Raw genomic sequence first — 16,775 nt, 5'->3', positions numbered from 1 at the left:
GCAGTGTGTGTCAGAGGAAGGAAGTGCTGTAACAGTCATATCCCCGTGTCATCCTGAGCTTTGCCAGAAGGTCGCTCCAGCTAGTAATGCTGGCGATAATTGCTCCTCCTTCTGATATTACTGGCAGCATGTCGCTGTGAGTGAGCCAGGCCTGCTGAGCCGCTGCCATGGCTCCGTCGGTCCCACCCCGTCCCCTCCGAGCTGCTGGAGATCCTCCATGTTTTTACTGGGTCACACTGAAACCAGAGACGGGCCAGGAAACCTCCTGGCAACATAAAAGCACTGAGATCTAATGAGCTAAATTACACTTTGTGAGTCGGGTGCCGAGCCTTTTGGGTCATGCACGGCCTTCTGGTAGCTCGCCTATCCTCCCTGTTTGAAGAACAGACAGCGGGGGTGTTAGAAAGGAAGCCTGGTGGGTAGAAAATGAAGCAAGGGAGATGGATTACATCTGCAAATGCAGCTAAAAGCAGTCTGCTGGGATTTTTAGGTCATTTTTTTGGGGTTCTCAGATTGATCGGCCCCAATTTCTTTCATTTAGGGCGATCGGCGATCGGTCGGTACGTGATCTTATCCGCCAATCTTTATCACCGCCACAAGGCTCTCAGAGAAAGTTGTGTTTAACAATAGTCGGTCTGCTTTTGCCAACTGTGCAACTTTTTAAAAAAATATTTTTGTACCGATTTGACCAATTTTAGCCTAAATTAGTCTGGCTTTTTTAAATATCAGTGATCGGCCATAAAACTGCAGTCGGTTCATGGGTAATTCATACTATCTGTCAGTATAAATTATTAGGAGACATAATCTATCATTGTGAGAGAGTTGTAAGAAAATAAGCAGCCATGAGCTTAAATCACTGGTCTCTGGTTTGGCCTTCATCAAATATGAAGCTGCTCGACCTTTTCATTGAAAGTCGAGCAGCGACTTCTCAACCATGTACTTTTTTGTCAGGTTTTTGGTGGTTTTGCGCCTTTCCTCTTCCAACTTGTCCTTCCATCATTCTCTTTACCTCACACAGTGTCTAGGGTTCAGGTTGTTGTACATTTTAGTGAATCCCGTTGTGTGCTGGACTTTAAATGCCTCATTAAAATCTGTTGCTTTTTGGCACTTAACACTAGATAGTTTCCTTTGATGACTGGCTTAATTGCAGCTGTAGGTGTTTTAAAGGGACAGTATTGTTTATTTTTCAGGCACATGGTATAATTTTGTAGCACAATCAAGTAGCTATGTTACCTCCAGTTGTTCTAAAAATGCTACCTATGTCAAATATGAATTAAAAGAAATTAAACTTTGTAATTTAACAACTTGAAATTGGGCCTCTGTCTCTTTAAGAAACTCAGGTTCTTTCTGAAACTCCACCTTCAGGAAGTCATCACAACATGGCTCCTCTATTAACCCTTTAATAACGTTTTTACCGGCATTCCACTGAGAAGTAGCTCCTATAATGAGCTCAAGTTCCACCAGGTGGTTGCTAATTGCTGCTGGCTAGTCTGAAGGAGCTGAGTGGAGGAGTCGCGGGGGAGGGCTGCTCTGTGAGGCAGAAGTTCAGAAACTGCAGCTCTGGGGAGGAGCTCTGTCCTTGAAGGCGGGGCTAGGTCCAACCAGGCGTTTTACACAGCTGAATGGTTGCCATGGAGATTAAAGGATTTCTTAAACACGCATGAGAAAATCAAAGCAACACTTCAGACATTATAACATGATGTAAAGCTCAGAAAAGTCCATTTTACATAATACTGCCCCTTTAATAAACTAACTTAGATCCAAATCAGAATCCATGGTGCGTGTAGGTTCTCACTGCAGCCTTCATGTATCACCGGTCACACTCCAGAGTCAGACTAAACCTTTGCAGACGAGTGATCCGTTTCTGAGTGCCGCTTGGTCTGAGTGGGCGACAGAGTCGGAGCGGTGGGCGCTGCGCGACAGAACGAAACGGACTCTGAGAAAATCAAACGGTAAAACACGCTTGTGTTTGTGACACGTGTGTGGGTCTGAGTGCTGCAGCGGGGCCGCTAAGACCTTGAGAGTCTAAAGCTGAACTCTGCGTGTTACTACTGCACTTTGCACTCAGCAGAGCGAGGAAGGAATTTACTGGCAAGGTTGACCTGCAGGGAATTTAGGTGGGTGGGCGTGGGGGGGCGCGTGCGTGTGTGTGGTCAGATTGTGTTGCAGCTCTTCACCCCTTGACCAGTAATAACACCATGCTGGCACACCCTTCTGCTGGTTACAGACAGGAAGAGCGTCTAAACGCATGCAACATTCACATGAAGCTGCGAACTTCAAATGCAGGTAAATGGGGGTAAAAATAAGGTTTAATATGTGAGTTTGTTTCAGTTTTGCGTTTCATCGTGCTTTATCTATCTCGTGTAGTTCTGTGCCTGCGGTGATCGGAACAAAGCGCAGCCGGGCTCTAATGTCACTGTGGCATGTCGAGTAGTTCTGCTAAATCCAAGTTTTCGGCTCGTTGGACCCAAGGCCGATCAGCTGCCAGGCGTTGGCGCTCTAACTTGTCAGAGTGTGTTTAGCGCAGTCTGGTGGCGGTGAAGTGAAGATGATTTCACCGTCACACACATGGAAATAATAATGAAAAAGAACAGCAGATGGATTGTGTTGCTGCGGCTCTGTGTGTCTGAAACTGACCTGAAGCTGTTTATGAAATAAAATAAGTTTGTGCAGCAATAACCAAGCCGCAGTTCTGGAGAAATTTTATTTAAGTTAATTTTTTTCACATATTGAAACAAATAATCTGAACTGCAGCAATTTATGCAAAAGTGCCAGAAATGTATTTATTTTTCTTTGCCTTTACAAGAGTTGCACATTGAGGCTCTTAATTCTGTTTGAATTGCACTGTTTCCAATTAGTTCATAAGCACATTAGACGAAACTCTCTGAAAGAAACAAGATGCTGAATATTAAAGCCAGTTGATATGTTTTAACAAAATGCAATGTTTTTGACGCGCTTGTTTATTCTAAATGATAAGAAAACAAAATGTTAACACTTAATGACACTTGCTTGTCAGATGTAGTCACAGACATTTGTAGGCAAGTAGCTCAGGTGAATAATTTAAATAAATTTTACGTGGGCATGCATATAAAATAAATTTGGTACTTTCTTTTTTTTAATGTGACATGATTAGAGAAAGAAACTTCACAGTTTTTTGGAAACAAGAATTTAGTGCACAAGTAAGAATTCATTGTGTATTTGCTCTAATTTACACACAATTTTACAGAAGAGCTATGGATTCTACTTTTTGGAATGACAACGCATATTATGAACTGTGTGATGCTGTGAGAGCTCTGGTACAGCCAGCTGGACATTATTCACAAAAAACAACAAAAACACTTTTACTTCCTGTTGTCTTCTTCTTCATCGTTTCCGTCAGTGGTAACATCCGGCTGTACACAGGACTTGTATGATACGAAAAAAAGTGTTTACATTGGAGTTTTGCGGAAATGCATCTATTTCAATACGGCTGAAAAACCACCTCGTCCTAGTGCAAAAACTTTTTATGGACAAACAAGAGGTTTTTTTTTGACATTATTTAAAAATTATTTGTGGATTTTCAATTTGTGCAGTTTTGTGGTTAGTGAACACAGAGCTACTGATGTTTCAGTATTTGCCACAAAGCTTGATCCTCTGTGTGAGGGTGACAGGTTAGCTTGAGATGGGAAAACGTGGACACCGTTGCGTCTTCCAACAGGACAGTGGTCCAAGACGTATGACAGCAAGTTTTCAAATGGGTGAAGATCAATCCTTGAATGTATCTTTGATCTTAAAGCGTTAAAACCTGGTGAAATCAAAACACTTAGTTTAAAGTGTTTTTTTGTGGAATTAATTCCCTCTCAGTTGCTGGTAAAACGCTCAATTTTCGGCCGTTCGTGTTTGAGTGCATGTAACCTTTTGCATGCAGTACAAACAGAATTAGCTTCGAGTTCAAATGTGCTCTCTCACCTCAACATCCTGCAAATGCAAGCAGCATATTTTTGCCTCTTCACACGCTGCGTTAACCATCCGCGGCGTGCTCCGGCAGGAATGACCTTGCTGTGTTTTCCCACTCTGCACGGACGGCGCTCCACCGAGCTCTGCAGCTCCACACTTCAAAACTAAGAACCCTTTAAATAGACCTGACCTTTGACCTAGCGGACGCCCACTCACATCTCCACGTCATGTTGGAAACGCTCCGTCAGCCACACATCTGTTAAAACAAAAGCAGGGTGTGAAATCCAGTGGATATGAGGATAAATTTGACTGGACATGGGAGGGGGTGTCCAGGTGTTTTGGCTGCAGCAGAGAGACCCGTGTATTGATAGGCAGACGGTCATTACTTTGAGGCTAATTGGTGCATTTCAGCTGTCAAAAATATGGCAGAATTTAATGGGTTGTAATAATTTTGTCTTGAGACCTAATTATAATTTTGGTCTATATTTGGTTTACTGTCAGTTTCATGATCCTAGAATACATAAAATATAGTTTTTCTTTTTAATACCAGATTTTTGTTGTAAGAGACACATTTCTGAATTATATAAATATCATGTTTGTAAGACGAGTGTATTTGCATGAGAAAAAAAAGACATAAATTGACAATATTATGTAAAATTGACTTTTTAACGTAAAAACATTGTTAAGGGGTCAACAGAGGAGCAACGTTGTGATGACTTCCTGAAGGCGGAGTTTGAGAGTAGGTTTTACCATATCCAGGGTGTTCTTAAAACTCTAAACCTGTACAGCCCGTCTCTCATAAATGTCATCTGGACGTCTACGGGGTCAACGGGTCATTGCTTGAGCTGACAGTGGTCAAGACCGCGTAGTGAGAAGAAGGCTCAGTGGGATTCCCTGATGCTAAGCTTGACTTTTACTGAGTCTGCCACCTCCACATGGGAGCTTATCTGATAAATAAAGTTCAATAAAAATAGGAGACAAACAGTTTCAAAGCTGCATGAAGGAAACTGTGGATAAGTGCCTTTCCTCCTGATCACAGAGTCATTTTGTCTAAACTGCCTGTTTGGTTGTCTGTGATTGGTTCTAATTTAAATGCCATGGCTCATTGATTTTATATCTCCTTTTTTGATATGGTCTTATGAAGCTCACATCACAACCGTGGGTGAGTCTCATTGTGAAAGGATGATATGACAACACAAGGATGAGTCACCATGTCTGAAGTCTGACTTTTTTTTTATTTTATAAAACTAGTTTTTATGTTGATCTTCAAGGGTAGACTTCCAGACTCTTCTGTTTACATCCCTCGCTGTACAAAATCATGAATCAGATGGTTGGAAAAATAAACTTTGTTTTAAGTTGCATTAAAGCAGAGAGCAGGAAAGTCTTAACATGCAGAACTGTTTAACATCAGGTTGATTTACGAATCAACCTGTTCCTACACCTGCAGGAACATGAAGGTGTTTCTTTGGATCTGGGCTTGATCTCTGAGTCAGAGTGTCGTAGTGCAGGGCGAAGCGTATCACAATATAAGTATTACATATCCGTTGATATCGATGATTATTAAGCTCTTTGCTTTAAAAACCCAAAATACTGCCAAACTACTAACATGACCTTTCCTCTTTAATCCGCAGTTTCCTCTAGAGCATGTACTCATTTGCTCCAACACGCTCAGGCGTACTGTTTGTATTCTGTGGATCGTCCATTGTCCGCAGACGGCTGAGTTGTGTACCGATTTCCTACATTTCTCTTTACAAATTCCTTCATTTCCAACAATCCAAAAGGATAATAGGAAGCTGATGAGGAACGTGGGCATTTCTTCTCCATCAGAGCTCCAACAGCAGTCACATTGCTCATTCATGCGACTTTCAACGTAATCGGCTCGCGTCCGCGATCATAAAAATGTGCCTTTGAGAGGACGTGTTCAGCGGACGTCTGTTTGGAGACCGCCTCAAGACCAAGTGGACCTCCAAGGAGTTTGTTGATGACAACATGAAACTGCTACTGCACATGTGTGATAAGTTGTTGCTAGCTGGCTAAAGAGCGAATGAGTATTTTTAAGCTGGACTTTTGCAGCTAAAGCCTTTCCTTTGTCTTTACTCCCCAGAATGCCAGGTGGTTCTGGATAAGAGTTCACTGAAATTATCAAAATTCTATCGGACGTATTTTCTGTTAGCATTGATCCTGGGTCCTTTGCAATAGATGTTGTTTTTTTAGCACCAAATGTACCTCAGTATGAGTTAATGGGAACTGTCTTACCACTATGATAAAAGCTAACATCTACAGTCTTTCCTATTTCTGCTCTTATGGGGACAGCCAACTGGCAGCAAGGAAAATAAATCGCACTCCTGGATTGGCTGCTTTGCAAACACCAACCAATTCAAGTCAAGTAGCATTGTGGCTAGTTATATTAGCTTTCCAAGCTTAGTTTTCTTTTGAATACTTTATACGTGCTACAAAAAAATAGTTCAGTTATCCATGAATAATCAGGAGTTGCAATCCGCAATAAAAAACATTAAGTGAAATTAGCAAAATCTGAACTGCGCACAGACAGGTGTCTGTTAGTTGCAGTTTTCACATTTTTTTAACCTAATCTGTTATGGTACATGCTAGATTTAAAAAAAAATTGTATCTTGTTGGAGAACTTTGAGTCAAAGTGGGATATATTTACGATTTAGGAATATCCCCACAGACTGCTAGCTGCTCCAAATGCTAAAGAAAGACAAGATCCCATTTTACTCAAGCGCAGCCTCATTTCACTCAGATGTGTGGCCTCTGCTGCTCATATAAATAATTAAGGCCGTTCATCAGGAAGGCTCATTATGCCGTATAGTTTTAGTAACAGCTTACAGTATGTCAATTTGCTCCTCCCCATTTTCAGCATATAAGTAGATTCCACCTTTTTAAGCTACTTTTCATAATGCTTGTGGGGGAAAAAAAAGCATTTATTTTTGATTTTCTAACCAATATTAGCATTAAAAGCTTATTTATTACTTCTTATAATGTGTTAAAAATGTGTTTGTAACCGTATTATAACAATTGACTCAAAACGTTGGCTCATAAATTAAGTGTCCATAATGCTTTAGGGTACTGTGAAATTAAAAATAACTGTTTTAAACGCAGAGGTTGATGCACATTGTCATTGTGTCAACCTGAGAGCCGCTGTCAGCTGCAGCTGAAAGCAGGATTAACAGACCTGCTGAAATTCTACCAATGTTGCGAGATTGCATGCCTCGCATCCAAAACGAATTGCTCTGTAGACATTACTTCTGATTACACTGTCGTCTGTATGTGTGGAATTGTGACGATGCTCTTGATCTGAATTCAGTCCAGGTTTTTATGGGTTGTCCATTTGGGGGAAATAGTTCAATATCCTGAAACTTTCATGGATTTTTTGTTTTTAAAGTCAAGTTTATTTGTATAGACTTGTATAGAATTTCATCAGAATAGCTGTTCAGAGTACTTTAGATGCAAAAATGAAAACACCACACTGTCACCAATTGAGAACCCAGTAACAGACATTACATTTTGTCAAATGCCTTCATCAAAATGACCAATATACATCAAATATGTTGGTCAATGTAGCAGTGATATTGGGTTGAAAGCAACTCTAAACAGATGAATTTTTAACCTTGATTTAAAGGAACTCAGTGTTTCAGGTGTTTTGCAGTTTTCTGGAAGTTTGTTCCAGTTAACATTATATTTTGTCATCAAGCAAATACACATCAGATATATTGATCAGTGTTACAGTTATTATGAATCAAAGGCAACTCTAAACAGGTGGGGTTTTAGCTGTGATTTAGACAAAGTCAGTGTTTCAGCAGTTGTGCTGTTTTCTGGAAGTTTGTTCCATATGTTGGACCATAAAGATTGAATTCTACTTCTCCACGTTTGCTTCTGGGGATGCAGAGTCAACTAAAAATTAAGTGTCTTTGCACTAACATGCCCATGAAAATCAGTTGTAAGGTGGAGTTTCTGATGGAGTTTGCTAGCGCTCCACGTACCCGACTGAAAGCACCTTCACACTTCCGGGTTTTCACAGTTCCCTTCCTGTCTCGAAGCTCTTTCACGACAAATTCAGCAACTGACAGAAGAAATGGGGAAAGATTTAATCATAGATGTTTTCATGCCACAACCAGCTAAGGGACACGGGGATGGAAGGTACATTGTGAACATCTCTTTCATTTCCAGTGATAAATTGTGCGGCTGAAAGCCCCCTCGGGTGACGCTTCCAGCATTGGTTTCAGCCTGTTTTCATTACACTGGAGGTTGTCATCGCCTCTGTTCCCCTGAAAATGATGCTGTCACGTCTATAATGTCTTGGACTATTTCAAACCTCACTGCAGAATGAAATCACAGCCTCTTAGGATACCTTACGCACTGTTCCCATTCACAGTGAGCAATCTGACATGAGCTTTATCAGCTTCCTAAGGGAACAGTTACCGCACTTGGGCTCACAAACAAACAGGCCTGTGTGCGAATGTGCGAGATCGATATCTAGATCTACTGCTGTGTTAACGGAGAGGATTTCGAGAGAGCTTGATATCAGCGATGATGGATTCCTCTTTATCTGTTTACGGACCGGCGAGCAGAGTTAATGGCTTTGACACGTAGCTTTTAATTTCATAAGATCTCTGTGAATTTTGAATCCATCTATTAATTCTGACATTAGGGTGTAAATGAAAGTGTATCACATCTGTCATCACCGCTAAATCTAACTGATATTTACGATGTACAATGGAATGAATTGAATGGTATTTATTGTTAAGAATCTCTTAATACTGGTACCGGTCTGAGTCATTTAGGATTAAGTAAAGAAGTCACAACTTAATGCTTTGTTAAAGTTAGTGCACCTATGTACAGGTCTTTGAAAAAGTATTCACTCCTTAATTTGTTTCTTGGTTTGAATGGGAACCAAAGTTGAAACGTTTGTTGCATTTCCAGCTGGTGCGGTTCTCTTTCACACTGAACTGTGATCCCCTCCTCGCCTGTGGTGGCGCTGCACCAAGAGCCACTGAAGGAAGCAACATAAAAACCTCTGAAGAAGACACTGAGCGGCAACTTTCTTCTTAACAAAATGCAAACATAAATGTAGTGGGGTCAGATTTTAGTGGTTGTAGGATTTCTCTTTAAACTTTGGCAAAATACCTGGAGCGGTTTCTTCCGCTAGCGTTAACTCTCGTGTTTGTTTTGGTTGTATTTACCCAGAATGCCCAGCGTTACAGTCCATTTCCTGCTTTTGGAGCTATTTCCAGTCTGCCCAGTGATCTCATGCACTCGAACCGCACCAGTAGCTGAGTTTCCATTACAAATATGTGCAAGACTGATTGATATTCCGGTAAAGTCGAAAAAATACAATTTCACAATTCAGTTGTTTTCATTATATAAGAAACCCAATTAAAATCATGTGAATAAGTTTGTTCATGTGATAACTCATGTCGCTCCGTCATCCTGCTACTACATCCCGTCGTCTTCTTTGTTTTTCCACCAGTAGTAACATCCAGCTGATGATCTCGTGACTTGTGAAATGCAAGTGTTTCCATTTCAGTTTTGCGAAAAACCACCTCATCCTAGCGCAAAAACGATTTAGAAAAAAATGGGAGTTTTTTCAAAATTGCCTTGTTTCCATTAAGCAAATGTATTTTTGTAATTTGACCATGGAATTTGCGCGATTCCATTGTCAATGGAAACGCGGCCAGTGTTCACGTCAGCCGAACCGAGACCTAGGTTTTTGGGTGGAACAGAGTTTGATTGCGCGTTCATACCTCCCCAAGCAAACCGGACTTTTCTGGGTAAACGGATTGGAGCTGGGTTAAAGTAGACTAAACAGAGCTGGCGTGAATGCTCCCTTAGACTAACTAATTCACCAAACGGTCATGGTTTTGGACTTTGGGAAGGGAGAACCCAACCATGCACGGGTAGGACACTCAACTCAGAAACAACCCACGCCGGGATTCAAACTTGTAATCCAATTGCTGTAAGGCAGCAGTGCTACCAACTGCACCACAGTGCATTTATCTGAATGTACACCACACTCTGCAGCTGTGGGAATTGCTGCAGCTCCGCCTGGGGGAGCGAATCAGTCAGAACTCACCTCTCTGAAGCCCGTCGGATTAATTTGTTATTCCTTTCATGCCAAAGCTGATTGATTCTAATCCAGTCTCCTGTTCAGGTAATTAAGAAATCGCCATCTGACTTCTGTGGCTGTGATTCCTGTTACGGTACAAGACAGAACATATTCCCCTGTGAACCGTGGCAGCGTACGCACACTGTGGTTGTTTCGTTTTATTACACGCTCCTCCTGTAGCAAAGCCGTCGTGAGTCACGATTCCTCCGGTGTTGATTGAAAGCTGCTTCACTGTAACGCTTTGCTGCTCTTCAGGCTGTTCTGTCAACACTTTTTACAACTGGTTTTTAAACATGCATGTGTAAATGGGAACAGGGCCAGACCTCTAGATGGTGAAATTATGCCACTAATGATTAAGTTCAAACACACAACCTGCTGCTGCAGTTAAGATTTAAGCTGGTGGATAATTGGTCTAACTGCTGAGAACAACAAGGAACATTTGATCCGTCAGGTTTTAAAGTAAGTGCTAATTGATGGGACCAAAACTTTGATATGTATTTTATTTCATTCCAGACAACATGGGAGAGTCTGTAGATGGGGAAACTGTCAGATATGCAAAAAAAAAGGCCTCCTCTGTGGAAGAGTGGCAAGAAGAAGCCATTTTTGACAGAAGTTTGATTTGCAGGTTTTTCACAAGTCATGGTATTGTTGACTGCAATGTTGATCAGATGAGATTGAAATTATTCTTCAGAGCATATTCATGGCCCAGTTCAAACTTAGATCAGTTCAAGTTCTGATCTACGTTTTAATTATGATTCTGTGGCAAATCTTAAAAATTTCTCTTCACATCTTCTCCATATTCTATTACTTGGCTGGAGCCAGGGATTAGGGTCGTCCAGATAAAACTTTTTCATTTCCGATACGATACCGATATCGCAGCTTCGAGTATTGGCTGATACCAGTTTTGACCCGATACGCGAATCAGACATGCTTATATTACCTTTTTTGTACTGGTGAATGTTTAAGGATTGATCAGAGAACTGTAGTCATGTGATTCTTAATTTTTATGTATTGTGAACTTTTATGCTTCATGGCTTTTTATTCTTTTTCATTTTGAAACTTGATATGCTCCTTTTACATAAACACTTTATATTTATCTTTATTATTCTCTGTTCCCATATTGCACTGTTATATACTGTATCAATATTGATTGCACCTTGAGGCACTACAGATGAAAACTAACATAAATGGCTAAAATAAAACCATTTAAGAGGCTTGGATACTTTTGGGTAAATGTCAAACACCTGCTGCTGAGGCAGTATGAGCTGAGCAGACAGTCTAACAGGTTGTGTGTTCTTCCTGTGTGTGACAGGCTGCTTTTAGCCTGGGAGCTAAAGGTGTCACTGTGCGGTATCCCTGTTAGGGGATGCACTTCGGTTCTCCTGGGAAAAACCTGCGCTCCGCCGTAGGCTTCGTTCTCCCGCTACATCAAACGCAACTCTCTACGGCATGAGCAGCGCTTTCTATTGACTGCTAACAGAGCCGTGGCGTGGTTCTAAACCTTTCACCAGTTTGTTTTCGCTGAGTGGACCCGCCGCTTCTCATTATTAGGTCTGTGGCTCTGTTGGTGACAACCAAACAGCTCTTCTGCTGCTTGCGCGATTTAAGAGCCAAAACACATGGAGCTATAATTGAAACAGACAAGCTGATGAGCTGGCGGTTTCTTTTTTTAAATTTTATTACTTCCATTCAATAATTCAAGTGAATACATTCAGATGTTCACGCACACACACAGACACCGTCCGCACCGCTTGGTGTTGTTTACTCAGTCCAGTTGGTTGAGGCTTTTGAATGAACGCTCCGCCGTTTGTGCTGAGCCCAACACTTTGCGCCTCACAGGGCAGGCGGGACGGGTGACCGGGAGAGGGGCAGAGAGGGGGTCTGTAGTCGACCGCCTCACATTCTACACCGCGCTGGGAAAAGTCATGGTCCAAGGCCCGTCAGGGTGGAGAGATTGATAAGGGGTTCTAATTGTTGAGGGTACAAATATAGCAGGATGCCTTCAGTGTTTACAGTGCCTCAGGGGTTTGCTAATTTCATCTCCTTTTTCTCTGTCTCTCTTGTGTCTCTTCAGTCATAACCAAAGGAGCACGTCGTTCTGTCATCCTGTAACCGGACAGATTTCCTCAGAGAACGTGGACTTCCTCCTGCAGGAACAGTAAGTGAAGAGACGTGTTATTTTTCTGCACCTTGAACTAGGGGAGCGTGATATGGACTTAAAAAGTCTTAAATTTGTGTATTAATCAATCAATCAAATTTTATTTGTATAGCACATTTCAGCAGCAAGGCATTTCAAAGTGCTTTACATCATATACAGAAACACAGAGCAACACAGAATCAACAATCAAAACACGACATTAAGTCAGGTTCCATCAATAAATTTGTAATTGATTACGTTTCAAATACAATCCTAAACAGGTGGGTTTTTAGTCGAGTTTGCATCCATAGAAGGTTTACCTGTTACACTCCTACTATATTATATGGAACAAAATACCTGTTGCTATTTTTGTTCCCACTCACGCTCACAATCTATATATCTAAATATAAGGCCTGAAAATGTCCTAAATGGATTTATTTTTTTAAACTAACTCGGCCCTTAATATGTCAATCACAGGTCTTAAATTTACTCTTGGCACGAGTACTTAATTGTATATTCTATGTATTTTTTTTCTTACAAGACATTTTTAATTGGGTACGTAGGCTAGTACTAACTAGCCAGCTAGCTTTTTTGCATTAGTGGAGATTTATTGCCAGTTGGCTGGACAAAGTTCAGACGTTTCTTTGAAGTTATAAGTCTTAAATTCTGACGGTCTTAAAAATGTCTTTAAAAGTCTTAAATTTGTGTTGTTGAAACGTGCAGAAACTCTCCTTACAGTTTTATTGTGATATTTCTTCTACTGTTTATGATGATAAAAATGATCATTTGAAATGATCAATTGCGTCTTTTTTAAGTAGCTGTTTAGTTTTGTAACTTTATTGATAGTAAAAAATAACATTTCCGACAATATCATTTGTTTTAAACATCATTATTTGAAATTTATAGCTCCAGTGATATATCAGGATTCTTATCATTATAAGAAATGTTCATGATAAATTATACAAGATAAATGATATGATAAATACCTTGTCTGTACCTTGGACCATGGAAATAAACTTGTAGAAACAGCTTGTTACCTTCAGTGTGTGTTCTCATCTGCTCTCATCTATATTGGCTTGAACATCAACTTTTCTTTAACTTATAACTAAAAAGCTACACTAAATTATGAGATATGATCAAGGAAATCCCAGAAATCGTATCTGCAAATCATGTTTTTTGGCTCGCTTCCCTCGGTTTTTCCACAGTTCAACTTGCAGACTCTTTGGCTGAACTTAAAACCAAGTTCCTGTTTAAGAGGCGGCCTGAAGTTAGCTGGATATGCTTTCCCCACATGTATCTACTGTGTGAGAAAGTTCTGTACTGTTTGAAGTTAGGCTGCTTTTCTTTCATTCCTCGGTTTCTTGTGTGAAAAAGAAAATGTTAATGTTTTTCTCAAGGACATGTAGTGATGTTAGGAGTGTTCTTACCGTCTGCTGACGCCTCAGCAGGAACGAGGAAATCGTTGCTCCCCTCTAGTTTAGACCAGGAGCGGAGAATTACAGCGGAGCGTACTTTTAGTTTGATCTGTTTTTCCCCTTTTGGAGAACTTACCAAAGTATGAAAGTTATTTTTTCTCTCTCAATGTTCAAACCAAAAACTGAGCTCACCTTCCCCTTATATCTGGAGCTAATGGAGTTTTTGAATAGCTATAATAAGCCTACTTAGAAATATCTAGAAAGTTTTTTGTTTTTTTTAATAAGGTAAACACTTCTTTCTCAAAGAGGGAAAATCAATGACGAGTTCTTCAAGTCGTGCTGCGGTTTATGGCGTTTTGCTGCATGGTGGTGCAGTGGTTAGCACCAATGCCTTGCATCAAGAAGATCCTGGGTTCAAATCCCACGCCAGGCTCAATCGGCATGGAAGTAGCATGTTGTCTCCGTGCACATTTTGGGTTTTCGTCACGTACTCACGCTTCCTCTCACAACTGGATCCCCAGATATAACGTGTCGTAACTGTGCATCCTTCTACTGAGAATCTAGAGATATTTAAAATGATGTTTTAATAGTACATGTAAGATATGGCATGTGAAAACTTGCTAAGCTTAGTTTTTATGTTGAAGATGCAGCAGACCTGTTTCTATTACGTGTCAGCACAAAGTAACGATGACTCACCAGTGTTACAGAGTCAACGTAAAAGCAACACGGTGAAGTAAAGCTGGCTGTTTTTGCTACGCTCTTGGAGTAGCAGGTATTTTGTCTTTATGGGTCTCAGGTTCCCTCCAACAGGCTCAGCAGATAGGAAATTACATTAGAATAACAAAGCTTGTGTAGAAACAAGAGGTTTCACTTGAACAAACTGTAAATGTGTCTGGTGTATTTTTGGCTAAAACTAGTTTTGTTCATTCAGTGAAGCTTCTCGCAGTGGGTAGAGTATCCAGACATCTTATCCAACCAAGAGTAGCGATACTTCATACTAACATTACTCAGATGGTCGGATCTTTAAGCTCATCATATATCAGCTACTTCTCAGTGAAACGCTGGTTAAAACGTTGTGTAAAGGCTAATAGAGGAGCGATGCTGTGAGGACTTCCTGAAGGCGGCAAAGGGAACCCAATTTTAGTCCATTTAATTACAAAGTCATATTTGACATGTACGGCATGCGAAAGTGACATAGTGACGTGATCGTTCTAGAAAATGGCACTATGTTCCTGGAAATCACATTATACTGCCTCTTTAAATGTGATTCGGGTGTGTCGGAGCAGAGACTCGTCTAAAATGTGCCGGCGTCTGGCCGTCGGGGACCAGAATTTTCTCCCCTTGATTCAGTCTGTCAGCTCAGTTGGCCGTTTCTATTGGCCCCAGCAATCATTACTGGCAGATATTGATCGAGAAGAGTTTCTCTTTTCTTTAAAGGTCAAACCGAAGAGCTTGTTGACCACCAGAGGATAAGACCCAAAGACCAAAGAAAAGATAGAGGAGGACAAATTGGCCAACATTTAAAAGTGATGTTACCTGAGGGAAAACTGAGGTTGTGGGTCTTTGTTTTACATTTGATCTATCCAGATTAGAGAAGTGACAGTAGAAATAAGGGGAACGGATAACAGAGCCGGTGTTTCCTGCGGCTGCAGCAGCTGTTCAAGAATTAAGAAAAAAAGGATGAATGTTAGTCAAAAAAGCCCCAATAAGGTCAAGTTTTATTTTCTTTTGAATATTTTAAATTTGCTCTACGAACAAACCCCTGAATGGACTGGATTTCTACGACTTATTTGGAGTTACGTTCAGAAGAGGAATACGCAATTAGGCGAATTTGTCGGTTCTGAATTGCTAACAGGCGCAGGTCCACTGTACTCTGACAGTTTTGTAAGGGAAGATCAAACAGGGAAGGTTTATACACATCTTCATTTAAAAGAAAATATTCCTATTTATGCAAGTTTGCTTCATTACGTGAGAAGCAAAAAAACTGGATAAAGGCAGCAAATGGTAAATAAATTTGGAGGTTTTAAATGTGAAGCATTAGATCATCTGCATAAAGTGAAACTAAACAAGAGTTTAGATTTTCTCTGCTGGGGCAGAAGACGTTTATATTTGTCTGATTTATGATATAAGACAAGAGAATTTAGGGTGGGAACATGCAAAAGTAAAAAAATAAAATAATAGAGAAAAATTAATTTTGAACTACACGCGATTATCAGACTTGGTTAAGATCATGTTCAAATTTAACATCACGGGTCATGCTGTGGTGGCGTAGCGGTTAGCGCGACCCACGTTTGGAGGCCTTGAGTCCTCGATGCCGCCATCGCGGGTTCGATTCCCGGACCCAGCGACATTTGCCGCATGTCTTCCCGTCTCTCCTTCCCCCTTTCCTGTCAGCCTACTGTCATATAAGGGACACTAGAGCTCACAAAAGACCCCCTGAAAGGGAGAAAATAAAAAATTTAACATCACACATTAAAATCAGTAATGGAATTTTAAAGAACTGCAGAGTCAAATCACACATTTAGTCACTATTGAGGTAAAAGTTGGGAGAAAAACCAGAAATCACAGAGAAATATGAATTAAAAACTAAAGCGACCTCTGATCAATATTAAAGTCAGATTATCTATGTTGTCATTAAAATATGAAGGATTTTATATTCCAGTCTGTGACACCGATTTCTTGGAAGGAGTAACTTCTGAAATTATAAACCAGTCTCCTTGTGCTGAGCTGTGGGTTCATATATTCATGACCCAGAGAAAGAAATTCTTCTAATACGTCACTGAATTATTTCAACTGGATCCAGGTTAAAATGCTGCCTTCCAATAAATAGCTAAACTGAAAGAAGACATTGATTTCCTTTATGTTCAGCTCCGCTCTAAATTATAAGCTCATCTGCTGCAGAGTTCAGAATAACTTCCTTTTCCTTAGTAATTAACTGTTTTAATTGCTGTTTCTGGGCGTGTCATGAATATTTAATGAGGTTGACTCATCTCACCTGCTCTCCTGTACGAGCTCTCTGCTCTCAGGTTTTGCAGATATCGATGCTTCTGTGATTGAATTAGCTGGTTTCAGCCCGTTAGACCTCTGCAGGCTCATACAGATCTTAGCTACAATTATCTTTTTATGATTTTTATAACTGGATAACTGGATAAAATTACGTCAG

General features: G+C 40.5%; 1 protein-coding gene across 6 annotated transcripts in view; it reads left to right on the top strand.

Annotated features, from left to right (window-relative positions):
* The window catches only part of LOC102225561 (pleckstrin homology domain-containing family A member 7-like), a 137,023-nt gene that overhangs the window by 56,247 nt on the left and 64,001 nt on the right, over positions 1–16,775 (top strand). For all 6 annotated transcript variants that reach the window (XM_023350242.1, XM_023350248.1, XM_023350266.1 and 3 more), the window contains one exon: positions 12,135–12,218. In XM_023350242.1, the coding sequence (XP_023206010.1) occupies positions 12,135–12,218 (84 nt within the window). The remainder of the gene's footprint in view (positions 1–12,134; positions 12,219–16,775) is intronic.

Source organism: Xiphophorus maculatus, chromosome 2 (assembly GCF_002775205.1).
Source record: "Xiphophorus maculatus strain JP 163 A chromosome 2, X_maculatus-5.0-male, whole genome shotgun sequence".
Classification (NCBI taxonomy): Eukaryota; Metazoa; Chordata; class Actinopteri; order Cyprinodontiformes; family Poeciliidae; genus Xiphophorus; species Xiphophorus maculatus.
The sequence above is the reverse complement of the archived record's forward strand: the minus strand, read 5'-3'. Positions and strand labels throughout refer to the sequence as shown.